Genomic DNA, 22939 nt, shown 5'->3' with positions numbered 1-22939 from the left:
AATAATAATATTGTTTTTTTTAGTGTATACACATATATACATCCAGTTGAGTTTTACCCTGCACCCCCCCCCCCCCCCCATCCCCGAATATGATCATATTATTCTTATTACTAATAATCGTGAGGGTGACGCACAGACAGGATTTTTGCAGCTGTGCAAAATGTAATCCCACACTCGGATCACGTGGCTTGGATGGGCGAAGGGGGGTGATCGCGAGGTGGGGGTGGAAATAGTGGGGTGGGGGGATTTGGTCAAATGGGAAAGGCGAGTCTCTTGTTGTGCGACGACCGCCATTACATTGCCGCGCGTGGAGGGGGGTGCGCTTACGGGGAGGGGGTTGTCTTTTAGATGTTACGTTGCGCGAGCGTGCGCGCGCAGAACCCGCGACCGCCCCCCCCCCCCCTCCTCACCCCCGTTTCTCCGCCCCCGCCCACTCCACACCACCACTTCTTATTTACCAACCTCAATGACATGATCGCACATCGCGAGGACGGCGAATCGGCGCGAGCGCGAGCCTTTTTTTACGCACGCGCGCGCACACAATAAAACGTGCCAGAAATCGCAGCTTTTTCTGCGAGAGGACGTGTCGTAATGATAGAAAACTGAAAGGAAGGAAGGATTTTTTTCTTTTTTTTTTTTGCTCACAGGCGCACACAAAGCTGCTTGTCGCTTTCCTGCCGCTGGAGTAAGAATAGTTTGTCTCCTCTTTTCGGACGATCGTGGATTGTGCCCCACTTTTGTCCCCTAAGGAAGGGTCGTGGGGACGCAGGGAAGCGCCGTTTGGGATTGTTTTGTCCCCACCTCCTCCTCCTCCTTCTCCTCCGCCTCCTCCTCCTCCTCATCTGGAAGAGAATCTCCATCGGTTTCCTGAATAGAGAAGCAACAGAGGGATTAAAACATTCCTGGCCGGGTTACATTGTGCGCTTGTGCTAAGAAAGACGGCTATAAATAGCCCGATTCTGGTAAACTATCACAAGTGGTGCATGGGATCGTGAAGAATCAGACGCATATAAAAAACACTCCTGTTTGTTTTGGGAGATTTCCCCACGATTCAATAAGTTTTTTTGGGGTGTGCGTGCGGTCGTCGGTCCGTTTGCCACCATGGATTATTCTTCCGATTATCACTACGACGTTCGTCTCAGGTTGATCTTCTCCAAATGGCGTGGATGTGTCCGCCTGACCTGGATTGGAGTCGTGTTTTGATCCCCCCCCCCCTCCTCCGTGTGGATTATATTTGTTAATTTGACCATGGGCTCATCGCTCACTTCTTCTTAGCTGTGAATCCGCCCCATTATTCGCTCCTTTTATTTATCTTCACCGCTTGTGAGGGTTCTCGCCTTGCTTTTTTTTGTGTGTGTGTAGAGTGGACCCCCACAGGCACGGGACCCCCGTTCCGTTTTGGGAACCCTTTGGGGTGTTGATGTAGGATTTCGACATGCCTAACACTGATGAGGCAAAACTGGGAGAATTATGACGACAACGACGAACTGGGTGGCGAACGGGGCAAGCCTTGAGGACTGCCACTCCAACATCTTCTCCCTGGTAGGAACCCATCAACAATGCTTTTCTCCATTAAACAAAGTTGAAGGTTTCTTGCATGCATAAGGCAGAGAATTGGCTTTTAAGCATAAGTAAACAATGGTTTCAGTGGTGCCTTGCATAAACAGAAGTTTTTAAATAATACACAAAGCAGTTGAAATGCTCCAAACAAAAATAAACAGATGAATAAATAATTGATAACCCTCTTTAAAGTTGTCCCTCCTGAGAAATCCTGCTTAGGATTTAAAAAAATGAATTTATATAGCACGTGTAAGACTGAGTTGAACATGACACCTGACGTCATGTCTCCTTTTCCATTTAAATTTTATCCTTATAGGCAAAACACATGTTTGTAGAGGACAATTCAACACAAGATATTTTATATTTCATTTTTATCACATGAAATAAAAATATAAATAAAAAGATACGCAGAGGTATCACTAACTAATAATATTTTCATTGTTCTGATTGTAGAACAGCGCTGCATCACACTAAAGCTTTTTCATAGGAATATTTTGCTCACACAGTGAACAATGAACAAAACTATACATTTTTAATGCAAATGGCTTTGTTCACTTTCCATATATACTGTACCATACTGAACACATTCATGCATTGATGGAAAGAAAACATCCTGGAGGTGCCTCTTCCTTTTATATGACCCTCCTCACAGAAATCTATCTGATCTCAGATGCACTTTGGACGGATAGTAAAGCTTAGTTTTGCGGTTCACAAGGTCTTAAAGCAAATTGTTCCATTTTGGGTTCATTCTTGACTATTTACTTATTTACATATATGTATAAATGGCATTATTTTACTCACTGGTTTAACTACACCAGGGTTGTCCAAATAACACATTATTGGCACACAGCAAATGATGAAAATATCATTGAATATGGTGCGTACAAGACACTAAAATTCAGCCTAATTTGAACTTCTCCTCTTAAAACACCAGATAGAGATAGCCACTTAAATTAGCTGACAACATGTTGAAAGAAATGGAGGTCTCCGTCTGGCTGGCCATTTTTGATGAAATGATGAAAATATAATTGAATATGGCATGGACAAGAAGCTTAAATTTAGGCTACAGTGCACTTTGTATTTTAATTACTAAATTAGGTGAGTAAGCAAAACCTGACATGTCAAAAGAAATGTAAAAAACTGTGAATATAAATAAATACTGAGGAATATACTTTTGTATTGGAAGTCTATCGCCGCCAATGGCAGTCAGTGAGTCAGTACTTAAAATATATTTTTAATTTTTACCTGATTCTGCTCGTCTATTTCACAAACAAAGTAGAAGGATTTCAAACTGGCCCTTGCGTTCTTTGATTTTCTTGAAAGCGGCTTTCGGAGAAAAAAAGTGTGGACACCCTTGAACTACATTTATAAAAAACACCTTGACAAAAATAGCAACAGACACTTTTTAATAATCTCTCCCACCAATTTCACTTACTAAAGCCAGCAAAATCTTTAAAAATACCAGCTAGACAGCCGCGTTACACCACTGTAAAGCACATGAATAAACATGTTGTCCAATTAATAATGTAGAAGCACATTTAGCTCCATTGGAATAGCAAAATATATTCATTATAGTGCCAGATGCTCATCGATTAATCATACTACACTTAAAAAAGGAGTACATAAGGTGAAAAAAACATTTTCATGGCGCGGAAAAACACCTTTAAAATGATCCAGGTGTAGTTGTATTATGTGGTGACAAACACTTTACAGGTGAGCACTACATAAGATCTTGTGGAGAGTGAACATCACCCCCTCAACACCTCCGTAGTTTCGCCTCCCTTTTAAATAATCGTTTCAGGCGACAATACCAAGCGGCGGCTGCCTCTCAAATATTTCTCCCAGGCATAATGATTTCCTCATCTTCAATATTGTAATGTGTCAAGCAACACAAACGGCTCACCGGCTCATAAATCAGAGGATCGTGCGAGCTGAGAAGCGGCCGAAAGCTTTTTGCTCCTCCCATCAACCTCCCAGATAAAAGCTGATAAAATGTTAATGCCGCCCTCGCGAAGATCGGCCGATAGGAATTTTTGACGGGCGGTGACACGCTTTGAGTTTAAATTCGGTAACTTCGTCAGGAGGCGAGCCTGGCAGGTTTGGCAGTTTTGGAAAAAAAGAAGCTAACTGTGCTCCTTCACCGTTTGTAAATAGGCCACGAGACGGTCACTCGGCACCGTGCGTTTAGATTTGTGGGCGTCCAAGTATATTGCTTTAGATCAGGGGTCGGGAACCTTTTTGAAAGAGAGAGCCATAAACAATTCCCATTTTCAAATGTTATTCCTTGAGAGCCATACTCCCAATTTAAAAGTCAAAATACATGAAAATGTGCGATTTTTTTTAGTCATGTTCCCACTTTTAAAGTACAAAAAGTCTCTGAATTCTTTTGACAACATTGTTACGCTGTTGCTAATCAATGAATATCAATGAGAATCAATGAGAATCAATGAGAATCAATGAGAATCAATGAGAATCAATGAGAATCAATGAGAATCAATGAGAATCAATGAGAATCAATGAGAATCAATGAGAATCAATGAGAATCAATGAGAATCAATGAGAATCAATGAGAATCAATGAGAATCAATGAGAATCAATGAGAATCAATGAGAATCAATGAGAGAATGAATGCAGAAGACTCAAATCAATGCCACAGTTCCGACGTGACGTTCCTATTGGTCCGTTCGGGACTCGGCTCCCTGACCAGCATTTTCAATATTTTAGCTCAGAGCCATATGCACCCATCAAAAGAGCCACATGTGGCTCCCGAGCCATAGGTTCCCTACCCCTGCTTTAAACAATAGGTGGCTTAACTTCCACTTGTCTCCACTAGTTAGCAGCAGTCAGCTAGAGTGTCCAATCAGCCTACAGTGCATGTTTTTGGAATGTGGGAGGAAACCGGAGTACCCGGAGGAAACCCACACAGGCCCGGAGAGAACATGCAAACTCCACACAGGTGGATGTGGCCTGGATTTGAACCCAGAGCCCCAGAGCTGTGAGGCCGATGTGCTAACCACTCGTGCCACCGGGCCACCCCGCCGTATTATGTATTAATCATAATTGAGTGCGATACATCCTTTATTTTCCTATTTAGAATCCTGAATTTAAGCAAGTTTGGACGAAAGCTGTTTTTGCACTAATGCATGTCTGCTATAAAAAGTAAGAAAATGATACAATGGCCATATGTTGTTCAAACATAAAACATACACGTGTTTACTTTAGTGCCGAATTAATTTTCAGAAATAATTAAATGTACTTGTATGTCCATTCTGTTGACTTTTTTCCCAAAGTGACAATCGCAAAATTGCTTTAAAGTGTAGTATCGGGATTAATTGAGATTGAATCATGTCCTGACCTGCATACATGAATCGTTTTGCCAGGTATGCCAAAGCTTGTTTGAAGCATACAAGAATGTTTTTTTTTTACGTGCACGTGTTTGGTATAAATTCACAATTTCCTTACGATTGCTTCGCCTCTCTAACACACTATTCTTAACCAATCAGGATGTAAAGCAAATTTTGAATGGGGGCCTACTGTCCAATCATTACAAAATGTGGGAACAACCTGCTTGAAATGGTGTGATAATATAAAAATAACGTCATACATAGATGCATATAATACATCAATGTTAAGTACTGTGATTGGCTAGCCACCAATTCACCTTGCCTGGGGCCCATAGTTAGCTAGGATAGGCTCTGGCACCCCCCTAAGCGGTTCAGAAAATAATGAATGTTAAATATTGTGGATGTTGACGCAGTGCTGGGATATTTTCCGATGTTGTATCATACTTTGTTTTTTCGCTACTTTGATTTTCTCATAGTTTTTATTCACTCTGGTGACAGTTTTTAGTTCCCTGGAGTGATTTTTTTGTTTGTTGGATCATGAGTTGAGTTTTAAAATTATGGTTTCAGTATCAAAATTACTATAATAATCTTTTATCTGAGCTTGTTATTCCTCAGAATGTGTGACTATCAGTGTAACTTTACAACTTTGACCAAAAACAACAACTTGTGATCTAAAAAATGAGTGATTTATATTTCAAATTTTAAATTTTTCTTGAAAATGCACAATTCCCTCCTTGTAAATTAGTTTATTAATAGAAATTTTTACCATTTTAATATTTTAATGTATAACTTTTAAGTGTTCTTGCTAATATGAAAAGTTTTTTGGGGGGTAATATTATAGAATATAAGAGTAAAATTGTCAACATCTTTGTGTCAAAATAAAGTACACCCTAATACTTTGCAATGTTGTAACTTTTATCTGATAATGTAAAACTTTTATTCCAAAAATACACAATTATTTTACATAACAGTATAGTCATACTTACATACATAAAATTTAGTTATAAAGCTGTTCTCAAATAAAATACAGAACATTAATTATGCTTCACCTACTTGAGTAACCATGCATCGAGCACAAACTCTCATCATAATAGTAACGCTTATTACAGTGTCTATCATAACTTTTCATTGAAGATTAGGTTGCAAGATTCCAGCAAAATCTAGATAAGTGATGTGGTGTTTACAGACAAAGGTTACCATGACGACCGTGTTATGAAGCGATTTACTAGACGTTCAACCTTATGCTGTCTCACACGTGTTTGATCTGTGATCATTTTCTTCCCCTTTAAAGTTGTGCTGCTCTTTGCCTATCTTGAAAAGAAGGCAAGATTATTTGTCAACGAACAGCTACTGAACAGTAGATTATCCAAGTATTTATTACCTGAACTGTGTTGGCTTGCTTAGGTGAACGCAAGTCTTCTTTGATTGTTCTTCTGGTTTTGATGATTTCAGATTTTTAGTTCATCATTGTACTGCGTTTTATTCCTTATTTTGTCCAAATAGGTAGCAGTAAATTTTTTCTAAATTTGTGGATAGTGAAAAATGGTACTCGGACGTTTTGTTGAAAGACGTTTGGTCCCTGGACGTTTGGTCCCCGGACATTTGGTAGAACGGACGTTTGGTCGCTGGGTTGTTACTGTTGAAACCAGCTCTCAAAATTATAGTTATGAGAGAGAGAGAGTTTAATATCTAAATGTCTAATATCAAAATATCAACAGTAAACTCTCTGTCATAATTTGACAGCCAGCGAACCTGGTGACCAAACGTCCGTTCTACCAAACGTCCGGTCGACCAAACGTACGGTCGACCAAACGTACGGTCGACCAAACGTACGGTCGACCAAACGTACGGTCGACCAAACGTACGGTCGACCAAACGTACGGTCGACCAAACGTACGGTCGACCAAACGTACGGTCGACCAAACGTACGGTCGACCAAACGTCCGGGGACCAAACGTCTTTCGACCAAACGTCTTTCGACCAAACGTCCGGTCACGGTGAAAAATACATTAATATTGTCCACAGTGCGATTTTGATTTGTCTTTGATGAACCTCAACCAGGTAGCATTAATGATTATGACACAGCTTGTTTGGGTATAAAAAATATTCCCTATCCACGTCCTTATTTAAAATACATATTCAAAAATATAAGAGATAAACGTACCTGCTGAGGACAAAAGTTGCTCATTTTACATCTTTTCTAAACAAGCCTGTAGAATAAGTACAGCAGTCGAACCAAAATGTGTACATTTACCACACCTCTTATCTGTAGCTGGACTCTGAATATAGCATATGAGTACTGTTTCCACCAAATATTTTAAAGAGGCCACTAAAGTAAACCCATGCATTTCTTGACCTAGGTTGGAACAGAAAAGTCTTGGCAAAGCATTCTGACAACCTGTTTTACTGCATTCCTCCATGCCCTAACCTTGTCGCTCATACCGATTTACTGCTTGTAACTGCATCTTGCGTTATTATCATAAAAAAGATGTAAGTAGGGGTAACAGAAGTGCAACGCAGGATTAGACTTGACAACTGTGGCGAGCTGCCCATCAACAGAATAAACGTACATATCGCCAAACCATTGTCGAGCAAGGCATTGATCGTTTGCAATTGGACACAAACGAGTCATATGCAGGACTTGAGTTAGGGGAGGACCGGGTGAGGGGCGGGGGAATGTTTTTTTTAGCTCTGACACAGAGGCTGAGGGACTGCAGTGGAATCTGTTTTCATTTTAGGAAAGTATTATGACTGATGTGCATTTCCTGACTGCTGGCCTCGGCCCCTGTTTGAGCGGGAGAGTCAGACGGAGGGAGAGCAAATTAAAGAGTGAGGGAGCATAATGAGAGAGGGACGGAAAGGGAGAGAGAACAGTCATCTGGCTGTCGACATGTGTAGCTTATTGTAACAGTGACTCAAGCTAAGCAAAGGCGGAGACTAGAAAAGAAGAGTAACACACAGGAAGCCTCTCTGTACACTCATTGGACTCTAAACTAGGGACACCTCTTTTAAGATAACATATATTTTGCAGCCCGTGACCATTGTGAGGATAAGTGGTACAGAAAATGAATATATTTTGCATGAGAATAATCTTACGGAACACAAAAGGGAATTGTTCGTTTTGTTGTTACAAAGTGTATCAATTCTAAAGCTCTTAACTGTATTTACTCATATTGAATTTTGCTCATAGAAGTGTAACCGATGTTGTATTGACCTAGCAAAACACTAAGATTGTTCTGGTCAGTTTTTTGGAATAAAGGAAAATGCGTAGTAATATAAATAATATTGACAAAAATAGTGCCTCCATCCTGTCAACTTTAAAGTTCAAGCATTCCCAGTTGAAACTTTAAATAATGTGAAGAATATTATGCTTCTAACAATATTTCAAACTATATTATTCTTTAAAAAAAAAAAAAATGTATATAAAAATATATTTCAAATTGAACAATTAAGAAAGGGGTTATTTTTTTTCACTGATGAAGTCCATGCAATTACCACAGAATATTTTACTGTTGTGTGATTGTGTATCCTGGTTTGAATATTTTCAGACGATAATTAATTTACGCCGTGGTAAGGGGAACTTGTATTGGGGGAATCATTTTCTTTGGGGCTTACTTCCTCCTCCGATCCATTTCCAACTTCGTATTCCAATCCATCGCACAATAAAGTCAACGAGTCTCGAAGACATTCAGATGATGAATTATTACATTTTAAATCGCCAGGTTTTCTTCTATAGTTGAAGGTTATAAATGTAAGCTATGTATGTAATATTGTCTCTCCTGTTCTGAGTCACGAGGGCTCTGATATAGTCAAACTTTTACGGTGCAATCTCATGTTTTGGGGACTTGTGAAAAACTTTAAATTTTGTATTCCATGATAAAACCAATAAGAACAGGTCTATCTATCTGGTTTCGATTGAGGCATACACCCTCTGCTGGCTCCTGTACTCTTGTCACGTCATCGTTTTTTAGGAAAGCTGATGGCAACATTACATAAAAGATTTGTTTTATACAGTTTCAATAGTTATGGATAGGTGAGTCTTGATTGTTCGTTTTTTCAAAGTCTTTGACAGGACTCTATCATTTAATTGGTGTGTAAAATTCAGAAATTCAAAATTCACTGTACTAATTTAGTGCCATTTGGTGGAATTTCAAGTTTTGTATAAAAGAAAAAAAAGTACCTTATTGACATTTTATGGAATCTATATTCAATTTCAAACCATTTTGGGTAGATTTAATTATTTGCGTGACAATTTTAACACACTCACCCTGTGAATAGCAGCCGTCACACTGTACATTTCTGAAACGTGAGTCAGAAGTTATATGGTATCATTAATATTATATACACTTCACGTGCAAGTGGTGAAACTGTTGTGGCTCCGTGGCGTTCACACCTAGGAAACATTCTCGAAACAGTCATCTTGTAATACTCACGCAAAAACGACGAGGATTGAAAGCACCCGTGTGGCCTCGCAAACATGCAGTATGTATCTCATATTGGAAACACACTAAATCTGCCAGCCACACTTGCACATGCACGTAGTATATATGTTTTATGGAAGCAATGGAAGCGGGAATTGAGGGGGTGGGTTGTGAAAACAACCCCGCCAAGGACGCCGGCTTGTGCAAACACAGGTAGAATGCAGACTCTTTAATTAGAGGATGTCTCGTGTCCCCCCTCAACGGGCAAGGAGTGCACCACTGGTAATTAAAGTGTCCTCAAGTGGAGGTCTAATGTGATCAACTAGGAAGCGCTCATTAGCACAAACTGTATTCCAATAGAGATCTCGCCTTCATAATAATGATGTGGCGGTCCGGCCCGGAAATAAAGTGCTAAGCTATGCAGCTGTGGGAACGCCATTAAGCGCGGTGTCTTGATTTATGGTGGAGGTGGCGCAACGGCTTGTAAGGAGATGCAGGTGATTGGGAGCGGTGCCTTTTTTTAGCATTTGGGCTGTTTGCGGTCGCCGCTTTATCAATAGGAATTTCACGACTAAGCATGAGCGGTGAAATATCTGGTCCGCCAGGCTGCACATACGAACAGTTTATTGGATATGATGATTCGAAAGCCCTTTATTTATACAATAATATTTGAAGAATTTCAGAGATGCCTTGCAAGACAAGCGAGCGAATTTCCAACTTTTGCGTGACACAAACTGACAGTGAATTGAATTCATCATATTCTACAATAAGCAACAGTTGAGAACATTTTAAATGAAAAAAAAGGAGGCAAGTGAAGGTTTACGGTAAAATCAAACACAAAACCATGAGAATTTCATGTTTATTTTAATCAATTATAATACACTACACAGTTCTACCTTAAGAGATACCATTAAGCTTAATGATAATATAAATGAAAATCAGCAATTTCATCCTAACAATTAGCATTCGTAATTTGAGCTTTACAAATATTTAAGCAATTACAATTTGGACACAAATTCTGAAGCAACAGTGTATTTGTTGTGCTCGTCCTCAAAACTTTATGGATTCCTCACGCCAACCAAATTTGTTTGGAAATCAGGTTTGGAATTCATGGCCAACATAAAGAAATAATAATAATAATTTAAGTGGCTATCTCCATTTAGTGCTTAAGATGAGAAGATGTTGGCTGGATTTAAGCTACTTGTGCAGGCCTTAATATTGTTTTTACATTTGCCGGTGTTTGGACACCACTGCATTCTATCTAATTATTTCAATATATTGGTATGTATTGCAACATTATGATGTAATATTATACAACTCCAAGTAATAACCAACAATTGTTTTGTTATAATTTTATTGAGGTAGGTGATAGATAGTATGAGTAGAATTTCCATTCATTTAAATGTAGAAAGATGGTTTGTGATGTGTTTTGAGTGAGGATCCTAGTACCAGAACACATTCTTGTATTTAGGGTGCCGCTACTCCATAGTTAGTTATTGCTACTTCATCAAAATGGGTTTAGATTATCCAGATGAATGTAGCATTAATGACTATTACGCAATGGATTCCTAGTATCAGATTGACTCAGTATTCGTAAATGTAAGACAGACAAGGTCAATTATCACTAGCGGGTGGCAATGATGGATGCTTAAACGTTAACAACAAGGTACAATGATCCGATGACGAGAGAACTTGAGATAAGAGGTTAAATACTTGAGGTCATTTGGGACGGCGATGTGCACGTGAGGACGGTGTAATCAAGAGCAGGTGAGTACTGGACAGAGAGAGTAGAGAACAAGTTGAAGATGTTTTTTTTCTGGAAAAAACAACTATTGTAAAGTGGGAACAGACTGACACTACAGATACTGTTGTTTAAACATACAAAGAAGAAAGTGGACTGTGTGTACCTTTGGGATTTGAGAAACGATCATTCATACCTCAGTTCACGGCAAAATCCACACAAAGGATTCCACAAAATGATCAGAAAACTGTATTTCTTCCCATAAATTCAAGATTTATTCAGCCAATGTTAGTTTCTCCAAATAAAGCAAGTTGACCTATTTCGCATGCCATGTGATTATACTCAAGAATAAGGAAAGAACCAGTCTAAAAAACAAATTTGTACACCTGTGGTCATGCGCCAAGATGTCAACTCGTAGATTGTGAGGCGGAAAGTTCTCAGCTTCGGTAATGTGGCTTCCAATGTCGAACCACATTAAACTACTACAGTTGTCCACAACAGCTGCTTGGAAGCGTGAGCATTGCGAGAGTATGAAGAAAACATGAGAACCGACAGCTATTGATTACAGTCTCAAGCGGTGTAATTTTTCTATGTCTGCTTATCTCGACATCACTTTGTAACTCGATATAACTTTTCAACTAAACGCTACTTCCACACAACCGAAAATTTGGGACTTTTTTGAGACTTAGACCAATTAACAGAGGGCCTCATGTAGTAATTTGCTACTTTCCATTCATAATGCTAATTAGTATAAACGTTTTATTAAGCCACGGTAGTTTTAAATACGCAAGGTGAAATTCTCTTTATTTTGTGTTCAGTTTGACAAAGTCTTCTAGTAATCATGAATAATGCAGTCTTTGTCAAATGTCAGTGCCAACATACTGCGCTTGTATTGTAACTTTGAGTTAATTGTTTTATTGTTATTATTTTTGGCTCACCTGCATTTCCGTGATTTTATGACTTTACACTACAGCGTGTCTGAGCTGCTGTAGCATGTTGTGAGTGTGTAATGTGGGTGAGGCGGTTGTTGGGAGTAGCACGTTCACACACTTGCACCCCAGCTCCCTACACCCACACACACTAAAAACAAAAAAAAGGCTGTTCTCACTTGCTTGCTCCTTGTTTTTAAAGCTCACGTTACATCTCCCAAGGAGGTCATGCTTTCGTTGACGTTTGTTTCTTTATGTATGTGGGCAGGATTACATCATGATTTCTTAACTGATTTCCTGGGTGTCATTGGGTGTGGCACATTACTTTTTGACATGAAATCTAAATTTTCATTTACGGTATGTCCGTCTCACAGTTCTGAGATCGAAGGTTCAATCCCTGGTGGGTGCCGGCCTTCTGGTTTAGAGTTTGCATGCTCTCCCCATGCCTGGGTTGACTTTGGGTCCTCTCGTTTCTCCCCACACCCCCAAAAAAATTCATGTATGTAGGCTGATTGATAACTCCAAACTAGAAATAACAAAATAATTAGAAAAAAAACATGCATACCTAGATATGAGTGTTCGCGTAGATCACCTGTGTCAAAGTGGCGGCCCGGGGGCCAAATCTGGCCCGCTGCATCATTTTGTGTGGCCCGGGAAAGTAAATCATAAGTGCCGACTTTCTGTTTTAGGATCAGATTAAAATGAAGAGTATGGATGTATATTAAATTTCCCGATTTTCCCCCTTTTAAATCAATAATTGTAATTTTTTAATCATTTTTTTCTGTGTTTTTAGTTCAAAAATCATTTTGTAAAATCTAAAAATATATATTAAAAAAGCTAAAATAAACATTGTTTTAGATATATAAAAAAACGGAATATTCAGGGCTTTTAATACAGTTCTTTTAATCCATTTATTAAAAAAAATATCTAAATATTATATCTAAAATGGTCCGGCCCACGTGAAATCAAGTTGACGTTAAAGCGGCCCGCGAACCAACCCGAGTCTGACACCCTTGGCGTAGATGGTTGTTAGTCTCCTTTTGCCCTGTGATTGGCTGGTGACCAATTCACGGTGTACCCTGCCCACTACATGTTGTTGGCTGGGATAGGCTCCAGCACCCCCAAGATTCTTGTGATGATATGTGGCTGAGAAAATGACTAGGCGATTAAAATTGGGGTGTAGATCCCAATAAAAGTGTCACTTATTATCATGAAAACCCATGATACAAATACATGATTGTTCATTCGCCCCCAAGTCAAACAAGATTGGACGTTTAGCGGCGTCGATGGCAGCCAGTTATATGGCCTGAAATAAACTAGTTCACATAAGATCTAATTGCCATGAATGTGGCCCACGAAACAAACTGAATTAGAGACCCCTGATCTAAGCAACGAGCCACCGAGGTGAAGATCAGAACAAAGACCCTCAAAGAAGAGGTGGAATGAGGCTGATAGGAAGGAAACCACCTCTGGCTTCCCAAGTCGGGCAATGGGACTGGACCGAGGCATGGGTATTTTGGAGCTTTAGGGCCCGAGTGTGAAATATGTAAGGCCCGCGGTGCCAGCTGTGGTCTATTCTTAGCGCCCGCTGGTGTTGGAGCTTGTGTGCTGGGCGACAGGATGCTGATTGGGAACGCGGGGATTGGCATGAAGCAACGCTGCCTGGCTCCTGGAAAGTTAGCTTGGCAGACAAGCAAAAGACTGGCAAACAGAGTCCTGGATGGATAGATTAAACACATCATTGTCACACTGCCGCAGCTTCTACTGCCGCTCTTATTTATGATGAATTTAGCGGTTATGTTGCATCAGGGGGATGTTCTTGTTATCTCGGGCAGAGACGCTCCATCTGGCCCAAACACATCTTCACGCATTATTTTGCCTTCGAATGAATTTTATGCTTTACCTCTGCCAAGTGTTATACTTTCGTCTGCGTGGGGTTATTCCTCTGAAATTTTTATGTCTGCACTTTTATAATAATCTTTCCTCTTACATTTTGGTAAGACGTCACAATTTCAAGTACATTTATAGCCAAACCTTTAATCATATCAGGAGTTGTAGTGTCCAATAAGAATCAGTAAGAATCTGAAACTATACAGTGGTACCTCGATATACGATCTTAATCCATTCCGGGACTGAGATTTTATGTCGAGCTTTTCGTAACTCGACTGAACGTTTCCCATTGAAATGAACTAAAAACAAATTAATTCGTTCCAACCCTCCTGAAAAAACACCAAAAACAGGATATTGGATTGGAAAAACATATTTATTTGTTCTAATTCACCATCTATTAACAAAGTAACACACAACTAGTGGTTTAATAGTAATAAAATGTGTTTAATATAACTAAAATTGGGTGGATTTTGCCGACGGGAGAGAGAGACGCACTTTCCACGACAACGCACTCGTAACGGAACAAACAAATTTAAATTAACTTGGATTAATATATACAGACACTCAAAAATACGTTTAATGTAACTTTACACAAAACTGAACTCTAATTTTGTTTTAATTGTTTTACCTTCGTCCTGGGCGGGTTAGCTGTTTGCCACGCCTCCACCCTCACGTTCGCTATCGATGGGCTGTTTGCTGTTGTATTCCCTTCACAATATTCCGAAAATGATGCACACAAATGTCCTCAATCGGATAACGCACGACCACTTGCCAACAAGAAGTAGTCTTGAATGAGCGATCGCGGGAGCTAACAGGCTAAGGAAGGAATAACAGCCTACCCACGTATTGATTGTGGGTAATGAAGTTTTATTCTGAGAAAGGGTGCCATTGGCTATAGGTGTTGTGTGCACAAGTATACTTTATTACCCAGAAACCCCTCTTTTTGCCCACGTATGCGCATTGTGCATTTCCTGGTCGATGCGTAGGAGAAACTCGTCTGAAGAAATCGTTCAGTGCTCGTAGATATCTGTCATACACGAAAGAGATGCGGCAAAATAAGACAGTGCGCTACAATGATAAACAGCCTCATGTCATGGCCATCTGGCTTGGTCGCATCTCAAAATTTTGATCGTATCTAGGGCGAATTATTCGATCGAAATTTTCCTCGTACCTCGAGCATGTCGTAGGTAGAGCTGATTGTAGGCCGAGGTACAACTGTGTATCGAAAATCCTATTTAACATATCTTTAATCTCAATACGAGATCTGGGTGTGATTTGTTATGTTTACAGGGAGTCCTGGAGTTACAACCGAGTTTCGTTCCTATGTTGGCTACGTAATCCAAATTTCTGCGTAAATTGTATTTAACACTGAAGTTGTAATTTATGTCAAACTCCTTGCGAAAAAAAATCAACATATCAGCATAAAGCATATATGCAACCCGTATGTAAAGCCGAAGTTGTTTGACTTTGGCCGTCGGCGACGCATGGTCTGTGTGACCACAAAACTGTATTTGGCAACGAGCGAGACATTTTCATGTGATGGTTTATTTTTACTGATTTGCATAGGTACGTATCACCCCTTTCTCTGTTCGTTTTACGATGTTAAGCTTGGTTTCCATGGAGATTGCTATTCTTTCGGCTGAACATAGAAGACCCAGCGATCTTCTATTGGGCCATCTTGTAAAAAAAACAGGCCGTAAAAGGCAAAGAGCCTCTCAGCTGGTGCACAATCACAGACAAGCCCTACGACCTAGCTAAGCAGAAACTATTGTGCAGGGGACGTAATGGCAGACAAAGCACACGCGTCCTGACTTCCAAACATAGTAGGTTGAAGACATTGTAAACCTAGGACGCCCTGTATTTCCCGGAAAACATGGCAATATGTGCAGGAATTATTCATATGGTTTTATCCGAAACTACTCTTGAAACTAATTTTAAGTAGTTTAAAGTCTAGAAGATGGCTGGGCAGTTTTTCTGTGGTGTAGAAAATGACCAAATTGGTGCAAACATTTCAAAAATGCAACAACAGCATTGTTTTCTGCCACTGTTTTAGTTTTGACAAACATACACTAAAAGACACACTGTGTTAAAGAGCTGCCGTAAAATACAAATCAGAAAATATTGAAGTGGACGATGTAATAGAAATTTAGTGTTTACCATAGCGGAAGTACTAAACAAGCAAAAAGGCGAAGGAGCAAAAATGTCCCTTGACACATTCCCTTGCCATAGGAGTTTATTTGAACTGAGAAAGATCAACACATCACATTTTTATGTTTGTGCTTCGCTGTACATGCGTGTCCTTCATTTTCAAAGTCAATTTTGAAAATGTTAATTATTATTGCATAGAGTTGGAATACAGAGTATGTATTTTATGTCGAATCATGTAGATTAGGACATATTCCAACATCACATTCCATCTTTCAAGGCTTGACAATATACAGCCATTTTGAAAAGATTAGATTTTTTTTAATTTGTTGGTGTAAATAACTTATTGCAATACCTTTGCATATGGGAAAAGGAGAGCCAAAGTCACATATGCTCTTATACTACTTTTTTACGTGTGGTATTTTCTCGCAATGTTCTTTTTATATTATAAAACACAATACAAAGGTTGTCCGTCTCCTTGTGCCCTGCAATTGGCTGGGATAGTCTCAAGCACCCCCCGTGACCCTTGGGGGGATAAGTGACTCGGAAAAATAATTAATTAATGAACATTATACATTTCAAATATTTGTTTTTGAAATTTGTTTCTTTTTATTCTATATTCATACCATTAAGGATTATGTTGCATCAACCCCATTGAAAGTGCAACTTTGTAAACGTCAGTTGACTTCAGTCTCAGACTTCAGTTCTCAATTACTACTGTTTACGTTACAGTGACCAAAATGAAATGTAATTTGAGAAAAAGTTCTGTAACTTCAGGCTCCATAATGTCTAAATCACGTGACAAAGTGGCGGCCCGGGGGCCAAATCTGGCCCGACGCATCAAACTTTCTGTTTTAGGATCAAATTAAAATGAAGATGATAGATGTATATTAAATTTCCTGATTTTCCCCCTTTTAAATCAATAATTGTAAATTTTTAATCCATATTTTCTCTGTGTTTTTAGTTCAAAAATCATCAAAAAAATTTAAAAAAAAGTTAAAATAAACATTGTTTTAGATCTATAAAAAACGGAATATTCAGGGCTTTTAATCCAGTTCTTTTAATCAATTTATAAAAATATATATATCTAAATATTATATCTAAAATGATCCGGCCCACATGAAATCAAGTTGACATAAAACCGGCCCGCGAACCAACCCGAGTCTGACACCCTTGGTCTAAATAATCAAAAATTCTACTACTTGCGTTCGTTTTTAGTCCAAAACGGAAAAAAACAGTTTCTCTTTTATGCGGCATTGATTTTGCTGGCGACAAATGTTCACGCCTCGGTCGAGACATCTTTATCTCAGAGCCGATGCTTTAATGACGCAAGCCAAAGAAAATGAACTTTATTTAAGCGATACATTCACAAGCTCATAAGTGGCCACATATTTCCTATAACGCAAACAGCTCTGCCGGTATCCCACTTGGCTGTCGTCCAGAGCCCACTTAGGTTAAAAGGGCTCATTTTAGATCCAATGAACAAGAGAGAAAGCGAGAGAGAGAGACAACGCGGTGTTGTCTGTTCATCGCTGCAAATTCTAAATGATCATCATGTGCTCATGTTCCGCCAAGAGATTATCTGTGACCAATCAGAAGGCTACTTGAGGAGAACAAACACGTGTTTAGACTGTTGATTCCCAATGTTTGTCTTGCATTGATTCTCCCTTGCACCCATCTCAAATTAGACTCATGATTCCCCTTTTTTTAATGGATCTGTGTACAGCTCAATTTCAGTCCTGGCATGCCTCTTGAAATATAAACTGAGATGAGAACACGAGGTTCTTGTGTGGAAACCAGGGATGTCCAAACTTTTTTCCTTGGGGGCCGTTTGCAGAAATACCAAAGGCTGCAAGGGCCAACATGAAATCCTCCCATTTTCATAACAGGGGATCGAAATTGGGTAAAAAGATTGGTTTTTAACATGAATTGATTTTATTTTTAAGCGTTAACTCAGTGCCTGCTGTTGATGGCAATAGAAATCCAATCCATTTTGAAGGGAGGGTTGGCAGCAACCGTCAGAACCTAGTCCAATTAGATTGCACCTCTGTAGCCTGGTACTCGGACGGTTCATTGAAAGACGTTTGGTCCCCGGACATTTGGTTGACCGGACGTTTGGTCAACGGGACGTTTGGTAGAAGGATGTTTGGTCGCCTGATTGTTACTGTTGAAACCAGCTTTCAAAATTATAATCATGAGAGTGAGGGAGAGAGTGAGTTTAATATCTAAATATCTAATATCAAAATATCAACAGTAAACTCTGTCATAATTTGACAGCGAGCGAACCCGGCGACCAAACGTCCGTTCTACCAAACGTCCGTTCTACCAAACGTCCGTTCTACCAAACGTCCGTTCTACCAAACGTCCGTTCTACCAAACGTCCGTTCGACCAAACGTCCGTTCGACCAAACGTCCGTTCGACCAAACGTCCGTTCGACCAAACGTCCGTTCGACCAAACGTCCGTTCGACCAAACGTCCGTTCGACCAAACGTCCGTTCGACCAAACGTCCGTTCGACCAAACGTCCGTTCGACCAAACGTCCGTTCGACCAAACGTCCGTTCGACCAAACGTCCGTTCGACCAAACGTCCGTTCGACCAAACGTCCGTTCGACCAAACGTCCGTTCGACCAAACGTCCGTTCGACCAAACGTCCGTTCGACCAAACGTCCGTTCGACCAAACGTCCGTTCGACCAAACGTCCGTTCGACCAAACGTCCGTTCGACCAAACGTCCGGTCGACCAAACGTCTTTCGACGAAACGTCCGGTCACGCTGTAGCCTTATGGCAATATTTACTTTGAAAAATGCCCTGTGATTGGTTGGAAACAAGTTTAGGGTGTCCGCCGCTTACTGCCCATAGGTGGCTGGGATGGACTCCAGCACCCCCACAAGACCTTGAAGATAATGATACGGAAAATGAATGACTACTCAAAAGATCTGCAGAACAAAGAGAAAATCTTCAGCGACAGCAAAAAACAAAAATCACAACCAAGATAGCTCATTCTTCATTTATTCATTATCTAAAACAAAATAATGAAATTCTACACGGCTCATTTCAACATTTTGTCAGATTTTGATCAGTTAAAGGAGATGCGCTGTTGAAGTGACTAGCTCCATCTAGTTTTAAAGCTAAAATAATGCAACAGAATGTAGTATTCAAATGCTATTTTTCGAATTGTCAACAAAAACTGGGCAATGGGCCGTAGGTTGGACACCCCTGATGTAAACAATCCACATTACATAAGACCAAGATGAATGTGTGAGCAATATTGCTTTGGGGTAGAGGACTTGTAGTGGTTGCTTCTTGTAGTAAACGGTAGATTAAAGAGGCTGCCCGCCATGTGTTGTGAGTCCTAACCTGCTGAGGTTGAGATCCAGCTTAGTTTAGCCAAGTCTACTTCCTGACACAGGACTGCTTTTCACGCTTTCTCTGTTGGAGGAAAAAAGAAAATCAATCCACCAGATTGTGAGTAAAATGAGATATATTTTATACCACTCATGCTCAATTTAGCCAATTTTGGGAGCAATAACAGTATTTGTGACTCGTAGACACTGATGCCCCCACACAGGGCTGATGAGTGAACCACCGCAGTGAATCATTTCTTTCTCAACCAGCCTACCATGCATGTTTTTGGGATGTGGGAGCAAATCAGAGTACTCGGAGAAAACCCACACGTGCCCGAGAGAACATCCGAACTCCACATAGGAAGGTCGGAACTGTCTGGGATTGAACCCATATATATATATATATTTTTTTCTTGTAGCAATATTTGTGTCCCTCTGGATAAGTTTGTTGTTTTGTTGATTTTACATTTTTACAAAATACATATAAATACATTTTTAAAACCCGATTTTTTTTAACACCCTATAGAGTGTCATACTTGGGTTGGTTCGCGGGCCGCGTTAACGTCAACTCGATTTCATGTGGGCCGGACCATTTTAGATATAATATTTAGATTTTTTTTAATAAATGGATTAAAAGAACTGGATTAAAAGCCCTGAATATTAATTTTTTTATAGATCTAAAACAATGTTTATTTTAGCTTTTTTTTTTTAAATATATTTTTAGATTTTACAAATTGATTTTTGGACTAAAAACACAGAAAAAAATGATTACAAAATTACAATTATTGATTTAAAAGGGGGAAAATCAGGAAATGTAATATACATCTATACTCTTCATTTTAATTTGATCCTAAAACAGAAAGTCGGCACTCATGATTTACTTGGATTTACTGCATGGTTCGGCGCATGGTATTTACTAGAAAATATATCATTTGGCCATAACAAAATTTTTATTCTGTCGTTCAAACTGAAAACTAGTCGACAGTAGTACATGTTGCAAGCTTCTTATACAATAAAACACAAACAAAAGGAATTTGTTTGGAATAAACGTGAATGATTTGTTATTGGTTGTTGTTTTTCAATTACTTTGGGCATCAGTTAATGGAGGGAAAATGCTTCTTTGTGGATTGAAATGATAAACTCAAGCAGCGTTAATAACAGCAACATCTATAATTTTCTCCTCTGACTATTAATTCTCGGCTTTTCTTGTGAATTACTTACAAAAAGATTATAGGAAATTCAACTGTATGCAGTGGTTAAATATCAGCAGTTAAATGCTCCTTTTTTGGCAAAATAGAGCAGTTAATGTTTATTTAACTTGAAAAAAATAGTTCAGAAAAACAAAAACAAATCAGCATTGGGACATCCCTACTTCTGAGTCAATTGTGTTTCATAATCCGCAGTGTGTGAGAATAAAGTCAGAATTATAAGAATAATGTCAGAATTCTGACCCTTTATTCTCAGGATTATGACTTTATCTCATAATTTTGACTTTGATTTCAGAATGCTGACTTTACAATCAGGCTCTAATCCTCTTCCAAAACATGCCCATACATATAAACTCCAATTTTTGGTAGCAATTGTGTAAGAGATCCACATCCTACATCCACATTTATTAACAGCAGAACATTTTTGGGCACCAGGCAGACACACACTGGACCGGTGGCCAGCCAATCATAGGGCACAAGTAGACGGATAACCATCCACGCTCACATCCATACGTAGGGGCAATTTAGACTGTCCAACCAGCCTACCCTGCATGTTTTTGGGACGTGGGAGTAAACCGGAGTACCCGGAGAAAATCCACGCAAGCCCAGAGAAAACATTTGAACTGTGGTTCTCATCCCCTCTACGTTCTTCATGACTCCACAGCCTCAGTTGCAGTTTTCCCTGCCTGACAACTCGGGAGTCGCACATCTCATCTACTACATCAGGAGTGTCAGACTCGGGTTGGTTCGCGGGCCGCTTTAGCGTCAACTTGATTTCACGTGGGCCGGATCATTTTAGATATAATATTTAGATTTTGTTTTTTTATAAATGGATTAAAAGAACTGGATTGAAATCCCTGAATATTCAGTTTTTTATAGATCTAAAACAATGTTTATTTTAGCTTTTTTGTATATTTTTAGATTTTACAAAATGATTTTTGAACTAAAAACACAGAATAAAATTGATTAAAAAATACAATTATTGATTTAAAAGGGGGAAAATCAGGAAATTTGATATACATCTATACTCTTCATTTTAATTTGATCCTAAAACAGAAAGTCAGCACTCATGATTTACTTTCCCGGGCCACACAAAATGATACGGCGGGCCAGATTCGGCCCCCGGGCCGCCACTTTGACACAGGTGCCCTATACTGATCCTCTGAAAAATGAAATAATCAGCCCAGAGTCTGATTTCAACGACATCTGATAAAAGCAACTAAGCAAAGTCCCAAATGATCTAATATGATTTTCTTTACACATTTTATGAGCAAGCAAAGTAAGTTTGTCACGCTAATCATGTTTGTAAGAAGTTTCATATTGCAATTAGTGTTTTGAATGTGTAACAGTATTGTTGTGTGCCATGTAGCTGTTAATTGGTTGCCTGGACCGGTTGAACGTGCTCTCAGCCTTTGTCAAACGGCCAAAAAAGATGAAACGCTAAAGCACAAGAGTATTATGAATATCACCCAGTTGCTAATTAATATGCTCCCCAAAGCAGTCTGTTAAAAAAAAATTTAAAGTTGGCCAAGCTTACTAATATTCCACGATCCAAATCTTCTACGTACAAAAAATATCAAACAAAAGAACAGAGCTGCTAGTTTTAGAAGCAAAAAAAGCAATACAAAAATAGATGGGAATTTTTTTTTGTTTTTCATCTTTTCCTTTGTTTGCAAGAGTGAAAAATCCTGCAGCTGTTGTATGTTGCTTAGCAACTGTTTTTGTGCTTCTGTGTCTTCCGTTGCTTTTCTGCAAGTCTTTGTCTTGACTTCATTTCTGCACGGCTCGTCACACTTAATTAAGTCACGGACACTAGTGAGGCCGACTGGTTTATTTATTTGCGTTTTAATTATTTAGGCAAAGCTGGAGACGCCCTTTTCAGAGCGTCCTGCCACGCTTTCACGGCAGTTGCCTGTCCTCGCAGCCTCTTTGACATCCTGCGGGCTGCCGCCGCCGCCCGCCTCTTTGTGTCAGGTGAGGCGCGGCGGAGGTTCGCCTCCGCCGTGATTGGCAGCTCTATCTGTCACTCAGCCCTGGGGACTCTCACTGCTCTAATTAGGTCACTTTACTTGCTCACCTCCCTGGGCTGCATGCTATAGCACCGCGCAGATCAAATGACGCTGACTTGTTTTGCGGGCTTGGGCGGAGGTGACGCCACAAAGCGGGGGAAAAGCATCTGTTTAGCGCCTGTGGCCCCACGGGCCGTTTTGCTTCCAATCCCCCGCTCCCTCCGCACCTGTTTGCCGCTTTTGGGTTGGCATTCGTGCTCCTTCGCTTGTGTAGCCATGCACATTGCTCTTCATTTGGGTTGTGAGATGCCTCGGGGGTGGTGTGGGGGGTATTAGCACGACTCCT

At 39.8% G+C, this 22939-nt stretch overlaps 1 protein-coding gene across 1 annotated transcript in view; it reads left to right on the top strand.

The window, feature by feature from the left end:
• Positions 1 to 457: 457 nt before the first annotated feature.
• LOC144090485 (mediator of RNA polymerase II transcription subunit 13-like) overlaps positions 458 to 22939 on the top strand; it is a 96285-nt gene continuing 73803 nt past the window's right edge. Inside the window, exon 1 of the mRNA XM_077621965.1 lies at positions 458 to 1542. Coding sequence (XP_077478091.1) covers positions 1471 to 1542 — 72 coding nt within the window. The 5' untranslated portion in view covers positions 458 to 1470. The remainder of the gene's footprint in view (positions 1543 to 22939) is intronic.

The sequence above is a fragment of the Stigmatopora argus genome, chromosome 16 (assembly GCF_051989625.1).
Source record: "Stigmatopora argus isolate UIUO_Sarg chromosome 16, RoL_Sarg_1.0, whole genome shotgun sequence".
In the NCBI taxonomy this organism is placed as follows: Eukaryota; Metazoa; Chordata; class Actinopteri; order Syngnathiformes; family Syngnathidae; genus Stigmatopora; species Stigmatopora argus.
Note: the sequence above shows the minus strand (reverse complement) of the source record. Positions and strands in the feature narration are given on the sequence as shown.